The sequence below is a fragment of the Chaetodon auriga genome, chromosome 23, assembly GCF_051107435.1.
Source record: "Chaetodon auriga isolate fChaAug3 chromosome 23, fChaAug3.hap1, whole genome shotgun sequence".
Lineage (NCBI taxonomy): Eukaryota > Metazoa > Chordata > Actinopteri > Chaetodontiformes > Chaetodontidae > Chaetodon > Chaetodon auriga.
In genome coordinates, this window is record NC_135096.1 from 10,336,824 (window position 1) to 10,353,787 (window position 16,964).

The 16,964-nt window shown below is 46.1% G+C and overlaps 2 protein-coding genes across 3 annotated transcripts in view; both read right to left on the minus strand.

The window, feature by feature from the left end:
* The window catches only part of gpr137c (G protein-coupled receptor 137c), a 152,839-nt gene that overhangs the window by 113,062 nt on the left and 22,813 nt on the right, over nt 1-16,964 (minus strand). The gene's annotated exons all lie outside the window — the stretch shown is intronic.
* Nucleotides 2,259-15,941, minus strand: LOC143316141 (insulin receptor substrate 2-like). Of its 2 annotated transcripts, none has more exons than XM_076723883.1 (3): nt 13,050-15,941; nt 12,128-12,627; nt 2,259-4,967 (listed from the first exon to the last, which is right to left on the minus strand). In XM_076723883.1, the coding sequence occupies exons 1-3, from the start codon at nt 15,734-15,736 to the stop codon at nt 4,963-4,965; spliced, it is 3,192 nt and encodes a 1,063-aa protein (XP_076579998.1). In that variant the 5' UTR covers nt 15,737-15,941; the 3' UTR covers nt 2,259-4,962. The 2 variants fall into 2 exon arrangements, with proteins under 2 accessions (XP_076579998.1, XP_076579999.1); XM_076723884.1 differs by having other exon boundaries at nt 12,128-12,624; nt 13,050-15,926.

Sequence of the window (16,964 nt, forward strand, 5' to 3'; positions counted from 1 at the left end):
TGAGGCCTGTAAATAATGTAAACGCTGCATTATGATCACACTGTGAGTGTGTGATAGTTTTCCTAATTATAGGTTCGGTGTTTCGAGGGGACGTGCTGGGTGAGACCCAGGACGACTAATTGAATTGATATGTGTAGAATGAGAGTCGTGGTCGCCTGAACGCTGCTCACTTTCTGCTTCGTCTGCAAATAAGTCACAATGTCAGCCAATCCCAGACTCACATTTTCCCCGTCTGCCTCTTCGTACGCCATGTCCAAACTCTCCTGTTGTTTCAGATTCTGCCACCTGCAGTCAGGCCTGTGTTCCTCTCATTGCCCACCACCCGACCTTCCCCGCCTTGATGCACACCTGTTCCCACTTCCCCATCAGCCCAGTAGCAATAATGCTAGCCAACTCTCATGCATTCCCAGTTAAATTATCTATTGTGCTTTTACCTTAGTGGTCCATCCGTTTTCTCCTCTTGCTTGAGTTCTGCCTTTTATGACCCCCTACCTGTGGACTCTTGCTCTCTAGCCTGATTTCCCCATTGGAGAAGTCTTCCTCATCAAGTGTAAATTTGAACTTTTTGTTTCATTGGCCAGGTCTCAGAGGCAGTAAAAATCTCCAGTGTGCATCAGACCAGTCCATCTCACCTACTGTGTCCCACAGTGCAAAGCGCTGGAACGGTCACAACAACCAGCCAGGTAAGAGTTGTTTTTTTTGTTTGTTTTTTTTACAATTTTACTGTGTTTTTTCACCACTGAATTTACTTTTTGAGGTGAGAAATCAACTGTGTAGATTTGGAATATTTCCAAATTTCCAAAAATGTGTTCTGTCATTCCATAAATCAAGTGTGTTATTGAACTCATGCAGCTATTGCAAAGGAGGAAAAGTTCACAATATGACCAAACCACCATTAACATGAACCAAAAAAAATCCCATCACTCAACATGTTTTATGAAGAGGCTCCCATTTTGATTGAAGCAAGAATAACAAGGGTAACGTCATGCTTCTGAAGCAACAGAAATACTGGGAGGACTCGCTCCAACTCGCGTTCGATTTGTAGTGAAGGAATGCGACAAAACGCCAGTGAATCTATTGCTGACTTGCTTTTTTTACTGATGCATCTTCCCATTACACTATAATCTTTGTTGCTGTTACACTGCAAAGTTCGCCGCTGTGAGATTAATAAAGGATTATCTTATCTTATCTTTACTCCGTGTTTTGAACCTGCTGACCTCCTGACTTTCACTACAGTTTTTTTTCTGGAGACGTGGCTTGGCAGGAAGTCATAGGCTCAGTATGGGCTTCCTGCGCCGGCCTCCGTCTGAAATAAAACACGGAGAGAGAGAAGGTCTGGACTGGAGAGTTCAAGCTCCTGATTCCTCACAGGATGGAGGCAGGATATCCTCCTCTCTTGACACACAGTCAGGAAGCTATTAGACTTGGTGCCAAATGCATGATGTTCCAATGAGCTGGGGAAAAGAAGAGGTGTAGGATGGGATTTGGAGTCTTGTCAGGTTTATAATTAGTGGTTTAGAGGCAGATAGATCCATTCATAAATCTGTTTACCCACATTTTAGGCTAATGAAACTGTTAACATCGTAGTTTAATTCTTCTATTTTCATATGTTTTGGTTTTATGTAATTAACATAAATTCAGTTTTATTCTCCATTTTATTTTACTTTTTTTTTGTTGTTGTAACGCACTTTGAGCTGCAGTTTTTGTACAAAAGGCACTTTCCAAATAAAGTTTATTCTAACTGATATTAAATTCAAGTCCTCAGGAGAAAACCTAATTAAAGTCACATTACGTAAAGTTTTAAAGACAAGATAACACATTTTTCTTCTGACAAATTAAAAGTTGAGCTCATAAGCAATCAAACAAAGCCTGGCTGAATGGAAAACACTCAGGGGTTTCAGTGCTGCAACTTTACTTGGACTGGTGTCCAAACCAGTTTATATGGTGGCTAATATTAGTGCTGCAACATATATATATTACTATATTAGTGCAGATATTCTGATTCATTTTGCTGACTCTTCTATCAACTCTTCTCTAGTTGTTATAATGCTGCATTACCTTTTTGAGTTTGCTATTTCCTCAAATAGCCATAGTGGCCATAAGCAGGATTTTTGGGTCAGCAAAAGTTACGTAGTCTTGCTTTGAAGCAATTCTGAGGTATAGATTAATTTTTGTCCAAAAACCTCCCCCCAGACCATACTTTATGTAATTTAGGCAGCATAACATATTACTTATGGAAATAAAAAATGAAGACAAAGTTGTACCTCTTTAAATAAATTCATTTATTTCTGTAGGTTGCTATCCATAATCAATACAGACAAAAGCAATACTCAACTACCAGAATTTATAAATCATTATAATCATCTCTTGTGAGCATCACAATAAACAGTATACTGAATTATGTACAATGGAAGACGACGACACATTCAGACTGAGTCAATCCAGATCAATCTGTAAAAGAAGAGCCTGTCCATGGACACAGAAAAGGGGAAAGCGCTTTGAGACATGTCAAGAACAAAGTTCTCGGCGACAAAAACAAAACACTTGGCAGAAAGAGAAATGCACAAGGAGCAAAACAGCTTCTGCTCGTCACAAAAAGAAAAAAAAATCAATGCAATGTTACATTTGGTTCCACGGTTGTAAACTAGATTGTATTCATGTCACTATTGCATATGCCATTAGGTAAAGTGTGTCAACAAGGCAAAGAGATCTCTATAATAAAATAGACAGAGTATTTTTTTTATCATATAGCCACAGAGACTGTGAGGGAGAAGAGCATACAATACACTGTACAACCCCAAAGCAAAAACCTTGTCCCCTTTTTAAAAATCGGTAGCCAAAGTCTTTACACAGGAATATCATTGCAACATAGGTAAAATCTAAGTACTCTATGTATTTTCAATAGATTTTTTTTTTTTCGTTAAACTCTTTCTATGTACACAATATACACATTCAAGACTCATAAGATAAATAACTCCACAAAGCGTGGTACAGCTCCAATATTATTTGACTCTGTCAAAACCAGTTCCCACATTGTGTTCCTGTGGCATTCCCACCAGCTCAGCGATACATTCAGACATGGTTAAAAGTGTTACAATCTACTGTACACTGACGGGGTCGTGAGCCAGTTGGAGTCGGCACAGTGGACAACGCAAACACCACAGTGTCAGGGCGTCACATAGAGTTAACACACCGCCTGGCAGCCATTTTGGAGGTTCAAAGCTCTTTAATTTTCTTGTAATAACTGTAATGAATCAAGTTTTTCCAGATGAAAATACCATGTAACTTAAATAATATTAACAAATGAAAGCTTGAATTTATCAGCAATAAATACACTGTAGCTACAGCCTTGGTATGACCAGTACCTTATGGTTGCTGGTTAAGTTACAGAGCTCACTTTATTTGCTAGCTTTAGCTCATGCTAGCTAATGCCAGCCAGCAGCTGATGGTAGCTAACGTTAGCAAACATGAGACACATGCTGCTGTATAGCAGACTATGTTTTAGCATTGAGCTTTACCCCGTGGCTGTGTGTTTCTTTTGTGTTGCTTTAACTTGTAATGTTGCATAACTCCCTGCCGCCAGATCAAGCTTTTTTATGCTGTCTGCAATACAGTTCTTTATTCCAGACAGCTGGTTCTCCTGTGAACCTCCGTGATGGCGCCAGATGTGGCCGTTGACCTTTCTTCTTCTACTTTTTCTGAATTGCAGAGCCCTCCTCCCCTCGATGCTTGTCCAGCACCGCTGACACTGGCGGCCGCTTTCCCCCCTCACTTCAGCCCTCACTCGTTAACCGGAAAACTGTCTCGACTGTGGCCTGACCTTGACGCTATTCGGCGGCTCCACCCCTCCATCGACACCTCGACTAGACACCGTCCAATGATATCACAGCAGGAGAAGCCTGCATGGAGCTGAGCAGCAGGCCGTAGGTTTGAAGGTAGGAGTGTGTGAGGTTTTCAGGCTCAAGTGACTGAGGAACTGTGGGAGGTACAGTGCATTCAGATGCCTGGTGTTACGGGGTCTGAGATGAGTTATAAAGACATGCATAACTCCTAAAGACATTTAGAAATATATTTCTTTAAGTCCAGCGCTTTGAGTGGACAAAAAAAATAAACTAGGTTAGAATAAATAAGAAATTAGTAATTAAGAAAATACTTTAATATCAATACGATAGATCAGATCTCAAGCAGCCCCACTGTACTGTACATTTGTGAAATAATATTTTTCAACAGTAATCTAGGCTTTTTACGTTCCACAACAGAATAACAATATAGAGATGTAGGTCCAAACATACATACTGAAATAGAATATTTATCTCTTATTTCATAGAAAACATAAGGACAATATAGACATTAAGGCATTGTGTAGGTCTCATCAGACATTCATTTTCCAAAAATAAATAAAATATCTAATCTAAATATAGTTATATACTCAGTGTACCGTGGTGTCCTCGCGCCCGGGGCCATTTTTAAAGTAGGTTTTCGTTGTTTGCTGACATACCGGTTGGTCGTACTTTGTCTCAGAAACACACTCGCATGCATACAGGCAGCCATTAAACTACCCTCAAGTAAATAAATAGTATCTGGGTACCATTAGAGTTTTGTTATTGTCTGACTATCTTTGCGTCTGTGCTTGCGCCAAAATTTGGGTCAGAGGAGAAATGGCCTCTGAGAGGAACAGGGAATGTGTGGCGCACCAACACACAACACACACATCAACCCACATACGCAATCACACCTGTCCCGCCTTCGGCAAATTTATGACATGCATAGATGGTGACCTGCTTGTTTCCTAAGAAGTGTGCGAATGTGTGTGTTGTGTATGTGTGTGTGTGTGTGTGTCGCTGAGGGTCCTGACAGTCTTTTAGGGCCACAGTGCCCAGTGGAAGGGCAAAGTTGTTTTTTTTTTTGTTTTTACGAGCAGCAGGTCGGTGAAGACGCCAAATCAGAGGATAGAGGAGTTCTTCAGTCTGAAAGAGACAAGAGAGAGGAAAAAAGGGAGTTAGTGGAAATATCTAGAAATTCAAACACTCTCTTCTTATGTTAAGCATTTGCGTCCATTTATATTCAACTGTCAGGCAAATTTAACATGTAAAAAACACAGATGTGATGCATAAATTCCACTGAAGCAGCTCAGAGCCAACACTCATGACATACACACGGAGACTTAATGCTGCACAACAGACGAGTTCTGATTCCATTCAGTGTGGTCTGACAAAGGTGACCAGTTCATTTCCTCCCTCATAGCACATCTGCTGACTTTCTAAATAATTGAATTTGTGCATTGTTGATATTTTTTCAACATTGCACATGCTGCTACTAGTGGTCAAAGCTTGTGCAGCTGCGGGTAATTCAATCAAACACTCTACATGCAGTCTTTACATAAAACTTGAAAAAAGCTGCAGCAAATGTCGAAACAATTCTTGCACATGAGGAGTGAGTCGGGATGTTTAAAGAGCTCCTTTCATTGCAGATGATTGGTTTCATTTGTTGGATTTTTTTTTTTTTTAAAGTGAACAAACCCTGGTTTGTAGTCTCATTATTTTCCCACAAACAACACCTGTGCCAACAACTGCGACCTTTCAGACAGCGACATGAGAGGTCTGAGAGAACAGCCTCATACTGTACAGCATGAACTCATTTACAGACTTAGATTAGGCTGTGTTTTTGTGCCACAATAACAAGGAGACACTGGGGAAAACAGCTTGAATAACAAGAACAGCGAGTGCTGCACACACATGCTAAAGACAGGGGATTTGGATTGTGTAAACCTGATTGCTTTATTTGTATTATGTGTCTAATGACGACAGTTTGAAATCATTTTGGTTCGTTATGGCCTTAATGTGTTTGTGTGTGTGGGAGGGTTTGTGTGTCTGCACATGCATGCGGCATTTTCCTGCCAATGGCAGCCGGCCTCTGCAGTTCACTTTGCTCCACCTGGACTGGTCACCCGTCCGCTCCATCCCAGTTCTGTCATGTTGTGGTTTGATGGTGTGTGTCGTTTCTTAACACACCAGCTGTTTTGCCCAGGAGGCGCTTGAAGGACGGTGGGGGGAGGCTGGGAGAGGGAGGCTGGTCGGCAATGGTCGTAATTACATAATCTGGGATGTAGAATGATGGGGGTGGCGGTCTCCTGTCGCGCTGCCGTGTTGCTATGGACACACACAGAGCAGAGGAGGACCAGCTAGCAGTACAGTAGCTGATGCATCTCTGATGTACATACAGAGAGCTGTGGTTGCATATATATTGCAACAGATATCGATAATTATGTTGGCTTTTGAGGCGTTTTTCATGTTTTGAAAGCCACTGTGTGTGCAGAGGAGGGGTTGCTAGCATAAAGAAGGAAGCATTGACTTGAAAGCAGAGTGGTGGTCAGGAGGAGGGAGGGGCACTGGGTCAACGGGAAGATTTGGGAGCTGGAGTCCAGCAGTTTATGCCTGAGGAGAGGGCTGCACAGCTCAATGTGTGTGCAAGAAAGGAGATAGGGGATGAAAGAAATGAGCTTTAGTGATGTTAAAACACTAGATTCCAGGGGGACGATATCCTCGCTGCAGTCAAGTGTCATCAAACCACACAAGGATTACATGGTTGTCTTTGGGCAGGGAGACTTCTATCAGTGCAAGTCTGATGAAACTCTTTAAAAAGATGCCGGATAACCTCAAAAATGCGCAGCGGTCAGGCTGAAAGCAAGGCTGGTTTTCTTAGCCCCTGAAAAGTTGCCACTTTCGGAACAATCACCCAATACACACATATAGCGGACAGCCTCGAAAAAACACGACCTTAATTCTATTTAAGAATGACAAAAAGAAGCAGAAAGATGAAGGGCAGTGGAGAACATGAGGGGATGTCACTGAATCCTGATATGAGTCCACCGATGTTTGGCCAATGTGAGGCAACATTTGTCTCCAGCGCTGCCCGGATATGATTTTCTCGCCAATTTCCTAATAGATTTGTTGATTTTAGTGCTCAATTATGACAAACTCAAATTTGGACAGGCTAAAGCCAACAAATGCCCACACCTTGCATTACGTATTACCCAGCTGCCGTCTGTGGAGTAGCCACTGGCTCTCGCTCAGCTACTCCTGGCCGTCTAATCTCGCCTGCAGAGGCTGTAATCTCATCTGGAGCCGTGGCTGGATAAATGTGGGGAACGCTGGCCACGCAGTTATCTAGCAGCTAGCGCTTCTGTCTGGAACATCCCGGCCTAGTTTAGCCCCCCTCCTCCCTGTGCCATGACACACACACACACACAGACAAACGCACACGCTGCCTGGAAACTCTGACACAAGAGCCTGCGGTGTTAGGTGTGCATGTTTGTTCTCTATATATCAAGTAACATGGCATTTCTGGATTTCCTGCCTCGGCTATTTGCACTGCTTTGTTATTTTTGCAGGATATCAGCTTCAGTGCAGGTTTGATGCGGATGTAAATAAACTATTCAAGAGATTGTGCGTGTGTGTCTGAGCCAGGGTGCTGGGAGGCAGCAACAATCGACTGGACAATCAGGCTGATGGGTAGAACCAGGTGTCACCTTTATGAGTAATTCCACAAATGCCAGAACAAAATGGGGCACAGCGACAATCAAAATAGAGACACATGGGTGCCACTAAGTCATGATGCTGGCCTAAATTCCAGCCATGGAAAAAGTGGTATCAATGCAATTATGCAAATGTCTCAGTGTGTGTGTGTGTGTGTGTGTGTGTGTGAGCAATAGAGAGCCAAAATGAAAAGCAACTAATTGTCATGACTGATTACTCTGCTGATTTGATCTCTACAGTGTCATAAAATATTTTAAAAAATGCACGTGATCATTTCCTCCAGCCTAAGATTGTCTTTGAAAGGCTTTTTGGGTCCGACCAACACCCCAGAACCTTAACATTTTCACTTTACTGTCACAGTGTTTCACAATTTTTAGGATTGCTGCCTCTTAGAACAAAGCAGCGACACCTCTAAGATTTTAGATAAGAATTGAAATTTAGTGTTTTTCTTCTTCACCTATCCCATAATGCATTTCATGAACCCCTCATACTTATCCTGTGAGCCATAGGAGGGCTGGAAGTCAGTGACATAAGACAAAGACAAGCTGGTTCTGGAGGATATTTGGCATAAATTAGTAAGAGATTATCAAAGTAGCTGCATAATCCTTTATTTTTGTGCTGATCGGCTCATCGATTAATCATTTCAGATCTAATTTAAAAGTGAGGGAAAGCATTTATTTTTGAGAATAAACCTCATCTCCGATTCCCTCTTCCCTCTGTGTGTCAATGCACACCTTGTTATGACAGCCGCATCGACCGAGCATGCTCAGAGCCAGTTAGGGATGCACGGCTGTGCAGCCAGACCTCTTTCGCTCGCTGCACCCTCTAAGATCAGAGCGAACAGGAAGTGTAAGTAACACAGATATACGTAACACGCTCTGGCTGCATTTGGATCTGCCCGATACATCATGTCTGCGATGACATCACTCGCAATACTACGGACTGAATGACGTTAAGAGGAAGCGGGATTTGAGTAGATGGACACGAATGCTTCTAATCTGGCCGATGAATTACACACACACACACACACACACACACACACACACGCATGATGCTGATGGTCATATTCTCTGCAGCCTGTGGGTGCGGCAGATGGTGGGCTGTCATTAGCAGAGGGATAGTGAGTAGGAGGGGATGTATGTGTGTGTGTGCATGAGACATATAGTGGTATGTATGTGTTTACGTGCTACTGTAGGCATCGGTGTAATGACTGTGTTTGCATGTGTGTTAAGGTGGAGTGACAGGTGTTTAACCCCCCCGTTCCACCCCCTTTTCGACACACACTCTCTCACACACTTGCCCTCCAGAGAGTGGCCATCTGCCACTAGCACTCAGGAGGGACTCGGGGTGTCACAGCAGGGCTGCTCCTGTCTTGGAGACCCCTTATATTTTTTCCCCCTCCTTCTCGCCCTTCTTTTCTAACGTACATGATGCCTGATGGTGAAATGATGATGACCACTCCTCGTAAAAAGCAATCAAATGAATACACCAGCAAACTGATATATAAGCCAAACTGTAGGTCGAATCATCTCACAGTGCTAACGAAGCTTCTCAAATCGCCATGAGGAAGCAGGAGTTGGTTGACGCCGTCAGATAAAGGTATTAGTCAGATGAAGAGGTGGAAACAGAGACGGCTGACTTGGCTAATCTGGGTCTGGTACAGAACATCCACCTGGCTGAGCTGCGGCTAGCCAGGGCTGCGAGAGGAGGCGAGCGGCTTGGGTTAGGGCAGAGGTAAACACCACCTCAGAGTCACATGGGCTGGTCCGCTGCCAAAACACGATGTAAACAAACACCTGACCCTTATGCCGGGCATTAAGACACCCCAGCTGACTCTAGGTGGAGCACCAAAACAACGGATCCAGCTGTCAAAAGTTTATGACTTTGGGGTTTTGTTTACTAGAAGCGGTTTCAGTCACGCTTCTTAACAAGGGGTCGTTACGTGGGTCTGGGGGTAAACGCTAAATTCCAAGGAGCCGTTGGGGAGGACTGGTTGAGTACTTTGATCCTGACAAACAGCCACATGTTCCTCCAGCATGGTGGCAGTCAACCAGAAGTTACCCTGACCGGAAAGTCAACAGGTTTTCATTCCAGCCAAACTCTGTTGCACTGAGAGGAAACTAAACTAAGTCAAGGCGCAGAGAAAAACCGACAGACTTTTGGGTCAGGATGGCACATGGTGCAGGGGCCCAGCATGACGTCCTGATAAACACGAAATCAAAGCTGTCCATCAGTGGGGCCCAGCGCCAACTCCCCCCCCCCCCCCCAGCCCACTTTGACCTCCTTCACCCCATTTCGACACACAGCAGTGGATGGAGTGTTCAGTAAACAAGCCATCAGGTTTGCCATCCTGGGTCCTGCACTCCCAGAATGCACCTTGGTTGAAGTGGGCCTCACCAATGAGTTTGTTTGTTGCTTTAAAAAGCTCAAGCCCCTCCCCTCCTCTTTCTACTGAGCATACTAGGCTGTGCTCTGTCTCCCCCCCCCCCTTGTCTTACTTCTGCTAAGTGAACAACCTAATGAGGCAGAAGGGCACGAGTGCACGTGCCATCCTGCTCCATTATGCATGCATCCATTTGCTCTCCCACAAACAGGCAGGCAAGCAGCACTGGAAAACAAAACAGGCTACTCTCTCTCTCACTGCACATCTCTGCCAAGTGTTCACGGACGCAGGCAACACCACTGGAAAAAAAAAAAAAAAAAAAAACATCCCTGAGAGAAAAAAACACCCCCGACTGCCCTGCATGCGTACGTGCTTGACTCCACATGTATGTGCTTGAGTCTTCTCCCTCCCTTTCCCTCGTCAGTCCCATTCAAAGAGCTTTATTAGCACCATAAAAATATCTGTACTTCACCAAAAACATGAGTACAAAACACGTGCACACCAACACACCTCAGATGAAAACAAACGAGCGAGCACATGTTGTTGGTAGTCACTCAGCTGCAAATCAAATATCTGAAAGGATGCAGCAGACCATCATTAACTCACTTTACTGCCTGTTTCACTGAAAAACAGCCATTTGACTTCAGTCAAGCACATGCCACCGCCACAGATGTCACACAGTTGGAAATTTAAAAAAGCATAAATTCAGGAACATCACTGCCTGCGGAAATAACAACACATAGCATTTCTCTATTCGGTGTGTTAAAAAATGAAACTTCTCTCCATACACAGGGGCCTTGTGGTGAAATAAAAGCCACTTTCTATTCAAATGGCCTGGAGCCTGGGGACAAAAACAAGCCCCTCTCACAGCAACTTTTCAAACCCGCTCTGCCAGGAATGCGGACCGTGACATCCAGTTACCTGATGGCCGCGTAGCAACTCGCCCACTTTGCTGTTTTCCCTCACTGCCTACAAGGACACACACACACAAACACATATCCACTTGTGCTGGGCCTCACATGTCAGCGTGCAGCCCCCCCCCCCCCCCCCCCCCATGTACTGCTGAACGCATGTGAGCTCACTGTGCCCAATGAACAGCAAGGGGACAGACAAACTTAATGTCAACACGCTGCTGTCTCTGTCCTCTTTGTTTATGCCGTCTGCTGTCCCACGCCACAGCTTTAGTTTGTCCACTGGGATATTCTGGGACGCTGTATTGATCGTGGAATGGTGGGAATAAGGGGTCTGTGGAGGTCACATTGATGTGCAACACATCCTAAAGCCTACCCAACTGAAAAACAACAGACGGAAATGCCCGCGGCTCAGTGTGACATTACAGCTGACAGAAGGCCTTACCTGTCAGCTCTATGGCTTTCCTTTGACATTACCTACAGCAGCATTACAGCTAATAACAAAACACAGCAAACCAATTTTATAGACTTGATAAGGAACTATTTAATACATTCATATTTACTGTGTACTTGTGTCTGATGGTTCATCATGAATCTCTAGTCTCTCTCTCTTTGCTGTACAAACAACTTCCATTCATAATAAGCGTTGGTGGAATCCCGAATTCTGCTTGTGTATTTTTAGTATCTGCTGCCCACAACAGTAGCAGCGAGGCAGCGTCCTGCTCAGTCATGGTGCTTGTTTACTTCAGAGCTCTCAGCCTGGTCACGTTTCATGGCAGCCTTGTGCTGCGTTCACATGTTGTGGGAAATGTTGGGATGACCACATACGAACGATTTAAAAATAAATAGAAAAACAGTAAAAGCATGATTGATTGCAATAAAAACCAGAGGCCACTCCTCTTTATTTTGAGGCTGACTGGCTCTCTGGTGTTCACATGCAAAAGTTGCCACAAAACATTATTCATGCTGCAGGATTTGAAAGCACTGAGAAGTAGGAGCTTGAGAGCAGCACCTGAAGGCCACATCAGCACCACCTACTTATGTACTTTGAAATCCACGGGGCCAGTTTGAATTTGAATCTTGAGAAAATGCAAGTTTGCCTTCATCTTTGTTGTTTTTCTCTTCCATCTGTAACCATACAACCAAACGGCTTTGGTCATTTTTGATTTAAAAAAGCCACCTTTCACATTCTGAAACCCTTCACCCCCTCCTTTAAAACAACAACACCTGCAGGACTTCAAGATGAAAGTTTAGATACATTATTTAGCAGTAACACATCTGACATTCGCCTCGCTCACCTTTGGCAGTGGTTGCAGTCTCCTTGAATCCCAAACAGACATATGGTGTGCTGTGTAATCCATTGATACCCCCTTTGCAGCTGCTGGTGGGCTTGAAACCAGCCAGGTCCTCGCATTTCTCCATGTCCCTGTTGTCCAGCAGGTTCAAGGCAATGTAGTTCAGTCCGTTCGGGTAGCCGGCCGAGCTCTGCCGGTTCACCGGGCTGCCGTATTCCTCATCAGAGCCCTCGCTGCTCCGGGATGAGATGTTCTCCACCGAGCTGTGCCTCTTGACTGTGTCACCGCGAGCGAAGGAGGGGAAGACTGGCGTCACCGTGGCGGTAGAGGAGAAGGTCTCCGAGCTGTGGCGCCGGCGTCCCTGTGGATTGGCCCGGATCACCTTGGCAGAGCAGTCGGGGCCCACTGTGGAAGAAGAGGTGGCCCCAAGCAGGAAGACCCCAATGCTTTCTGGGACTCCCTGGTCCTCCAGGGAAAGCCTCCTCTCTCTGCTGCTCTGGCTGCTGGAGAAAAGTATTCAAAATGTTGTTTAGTCAGTAAATGGCATTTATTTTCAAACTGGAACAAAAAGAGACCATAAATCTGTTAAAGGTTTAAAATAAAAAAAACAACAATATTTATTTAATTTGAGTCACAGGCTCTTCTGCAAAATTCAAAGTTTAAAAATCCTTATCTGCCTCTTGTTAACACCATCTCCCTTGTGATCAATATGAAGATATAAAAGGATGGTAATGCTGACTATTTGACACTTAACATTAATTTATTCACTGAGTAAAAATGGCCATTTGTTCATTGGAAGTAACGTTAGCATGTTTTTGTAATGACTGAATCACTATTGTTGCCTTTTTCTGGGATCAATCTTGCAGACATATCAATATAGAACATTTAATATTGAAATATATTCTAATAAATGATAAAATAATACCTTGCTGTGACCTGGGGAACAAGCTGTGGAGGTGAGCTGGTCATCCCAAATGTCATCTCAGTGTAGTCATTTTTCAGCTCATCACAGAGGCCCTGAGACCTTTTCTCACCATCCAGATGGTACACTCCATCCTCCTCTGAGCAGGGGCACATTGATAACTCTGGAAGTGTGTCCAAGCGCTCAGCGGGAGTGTTAGCCGCCTTGGGTGAGTGTGAGCCCAGCTCCAGGTTTATGTAGTCTGTCAGAGAGGGCCTCCCCGGACCCCCACCGCTGGAACCCAGTGATGAAGACTGGCTCTCTGTAGATACAGTGGAGGGCTGGGAGAATCTGGTGCCGCTGAAATCAATGTTAATGTACTCCCCGGGGCTCCGGGGTTCTCCAGGCAGGGGGTGCTCATTCATGCTGGGCAGGGTCCTCAGGGTGTCTAGGGATAGCCTGTTAGGCCTGCCCAGCCTCCCTCTGTAGGGCAGGGTCTCCGCCCGGCCATGTCTGACTGGAGATGGTACTGAGGGGCTCAGCGGCGAGGTCTGAGCTGCACTGGGCTGCATCACTGAATAATAGTCGGACTCCCCCAACCTCTGCCTCAAACTCTGAGGGCTCATCAACACATACTGGCTGCTTTCTTCATTCTTTGAGGTCTGAAGTTTAGCAGGAAGTGTGAGGGAGCCGGCCTGATAGGCTGGCCTCACTGAAGCAGGTTCACCAGCCATCAGGCCCAAGTAGTAATCAGGGGGGGTCTGGAGTGGAGGTGGGTTTCCAGGTGACATGTTCATGTATTCACTATTCCTGTCTGGGCTCTCCATGGAGGATTTGGAGCCGCACCACATTCTCATGTAGCCGTTGTCCTCCAGGGAGCTGCTGCAGGGGGAGTTGTTCTTGTAGCCGCCACTGGCAGCCGCCTGAGGATGCACCCTAGGGTTCACAATCTGCTTCGGTGCTGAGACACACATGGGGCTCATGGGTACATAGTTGTCTACCTTGCCAGACTGGGATGCTACACCTGGTGTCATTGGCATGTAGCCATCATCTGCAAGGTTACTACTGGAGCTCCTGGATGAACCGATTTCAATGTCTCCATAATCCTCTGGGTAACACACTTTGGGCGAAGCGGAGTGAGAGTTCTGTCCGTGTGCCATCCTCATGAGTGTGTGCTCATCCAGGGAGGCAGAAGACAGTGGCGCCACCACCCTCTGTTGACGTGGTGTGGTGAGAGAGTGTGTCCGCTTCCTGTAAGCCTTATCCAATCCAAGACCCTCCAAGCAAACCCCAGACTTGCTGCCATTGGCCCCCTCCATTATCATGTAGCCACAAGGGTCGCTGATGTCACGGGATGGCGGCGTGCTGGACAGAGAGTCAGGGGTGTCACTGCGCGTCAGGGGGAGGAATTTGGGGTCACCTGGGCTGGAGCTGTAATCATCACACAGCATGAAGCCAGTGTCACTGAGGGAGCCAGAGATGGAGGCGCTGCAACTGAAAGGCCGCCTGGCTTTGTCAGGAGTGCAGACATTAGCCCCCCCTCTGGGAGACATGCTGATGGGGCTGGAGGCAGCCGGAGGGGAGTTAGACACTGGCATGGACCGGCTATGATGTAGGTTGGAGGAGGACTCTAGCATTCTGCAGGTGCGCCCACTGCTCAGAGTATGGGACCTGCTGAGGTGATTCCCAGAGTTTGGACTGGTGGGGCTCCCATTCACAGATATGGACATGGACACAGGCCGGGTCACACTTCCGTCTCCCTCGCTGGCTGTTCTTATCCGACAGGATGTGAACTTTCTCCCTGGGGAAGTGGTTGCCATGCTATCTGTTCTGGATCTCCTCACCAGGCCCGTCTGACTGGGGGGGAGGTTGTTGAGGTTGCGTCGTGTGGGCACAGAGATGGGGTTAGTGCTGGCAGACTGGCTTTTGCTCCGCGGCCTGAACTCAGACAGCTCCTTCATGGCCTTCATGGCCTCGAGGATGGTCTCATGGATGTTCTGCGCCACCACTGAGTCCTCCGCCTGCATCCAGAACTCTCCGGGCCCAGTGACCGCCGACCGGCCCACCTCTATGAAGAAAAAGCTGTCTGAGTGGCCGCATCTCCGGATGTTCATGAGCTGTAAACTGACAGCAGCTGTGTCTGAGTTCAGTTTGACAAAGCTGATGGTCCGGCTGGATAAACACAGCCTGTACACTCCAGTGAGATTCTTGATCTGACCCAAACCTTTGGATTTCAAGTTGACCTGCCATACCTCCTTATAGGGAGCTGATGCAGGAGTAATGAGTCCGTAGCTGGCCTCCTCAAAGCCCACTAAAGAGGAGGTGGAAGCGGGGCTGTCGTACACTTTCCCCTCGGCTATGAGATCAGTCAAAACCGTGAACCAGCTCTCCTGCTCCTGCTCGTTGTCCGCTGCCACAGCGAAGTACTCGTCCTTGGTGTAGAGGGCGATGAGGTGCTTGTGTTTGGCGTCGGCGCGTTTGTTTACGCACAGACAGGAGTCCAAAGTTATGACCCGTTTCGCGGCGGACTTGTTTCTCCATTTCTTCTCGCTCTCATAATACTCCAGCCGGGCTGGGCAGCGCTCGGTCGGCTCCCGGAGCACGAAGAAGCGCCTGTGTCCGTGTTTCTGCTTCCTCAGGTATCCGCACTTCTTCACACCATTCGTCCCATTAGGTAACAGGTGTCCTCCGGTCGCCGGAGGACTTGCCATTTCTCTGCGCTTCACTCCTCAAGTTCCAGATAAGCAAAGCCCTTAAAAAAAGCAACTCAGCGAAATAAGACTTTAAATGTAACCCGGCGTTTCATCTAATCCATAGCAGACACCGATAGCTGCGTCCGCTGTGCGCCACGGTAGAAGCAACAGTGCAGCCGGACCAGACCAGGGACTGATCCGATCCTGGAGAAAAACAACATGTGACGCTGCTGCTCTAAAAACAGACTAAAACACAGAGTCATAGGGGGGCGGTGCGTCCTGCAGGGGCCGTGCCTGTCCATCACCCGGCTTCGACGCCGTCTATTGGCTGATAATATAATTCACGGCAGGCAAACCCCGCCCCCCGCTTTCCAAACAGCTCTCTAGTGTAGAAACAGAAATGATCATTGAATAACACGAAATCCCGCACGGTGTGCAACGACATGCAAAGTGTTATGCAAAGACACACACTTGAGGCTCGTTTATCTGTTTAAGGCAGCAAAAATGACAGTCCATTAAAATATATTTTAAATACGTGTTAATACATGGTTATTCACAGTGTGTTTGACAGGCCGGTTGAGCCCGTTTGGATTAATGAGGATTTGTATGTGCTGCATATTGCTGTGCTGCAACCATTCATTTCTCAGGCAGAAACACTGTAAACAACCCTGATGTCCCACTTGTTATATAAGGGGTGTTGTGGCCTATTTTTAAACCTGTGGGTATTCCTCTCCAACTGGAACCTTGTGTTTCCTCTTTCAGGATACCTCACCATTCATTCTCCCATCCAACACTCCAGCAGTGTCCAAATTTGGTAATAATTATGGGCATTATCCCTTGAAAATGTAGCTTTTTGCTGATTTTTTTTTTTTAAACAGCTGAGAGGGGCTGAGAGGCAACCATATTTAGTTTGTGATCTGATACTTCTTTCATGCTTCTGCTGCACTTTGCGTCATATTTACAAAATGTTCATGTTGAATGAGAAGCAGCCATCTCACAGAGGGAATGACTAAAGCAAATGCGTCAGAGGGTTCAGTGGGACAACAAGCTGCACAAATGCTGCCATCATCTGGCTGCTCGGGTTCATTCTGCACCCCTGCAGCAGCCAGCACACACAACTCTTCCCACATCTTGGGAAGAAAAAAGTTTTTCTCCTCGGCGTAAATCACAATCAGAGACAAACAGAAGGCACCAGAGGTGGTGCTGAATAACACGCCCCTGTGGCTGACTGCGTTCAGCTGTGAAG

Coding starts and splice junctions, on each gene's coding strand:
- LOC143316141 (XM_076723883.1), bottom strand. CDS start 15,736: ATGGCAAGTCCTCCGGCGACCGGAGGACACCTGTTACCTAATGGGACG. Junction 12,628..13,049: donor GTTCCCCAGGTCACAGCAAG/GTATTATTTTAT, acceptor ACTTTTCTCCAG/CAGCCAGAGCAGCAGAGAGA.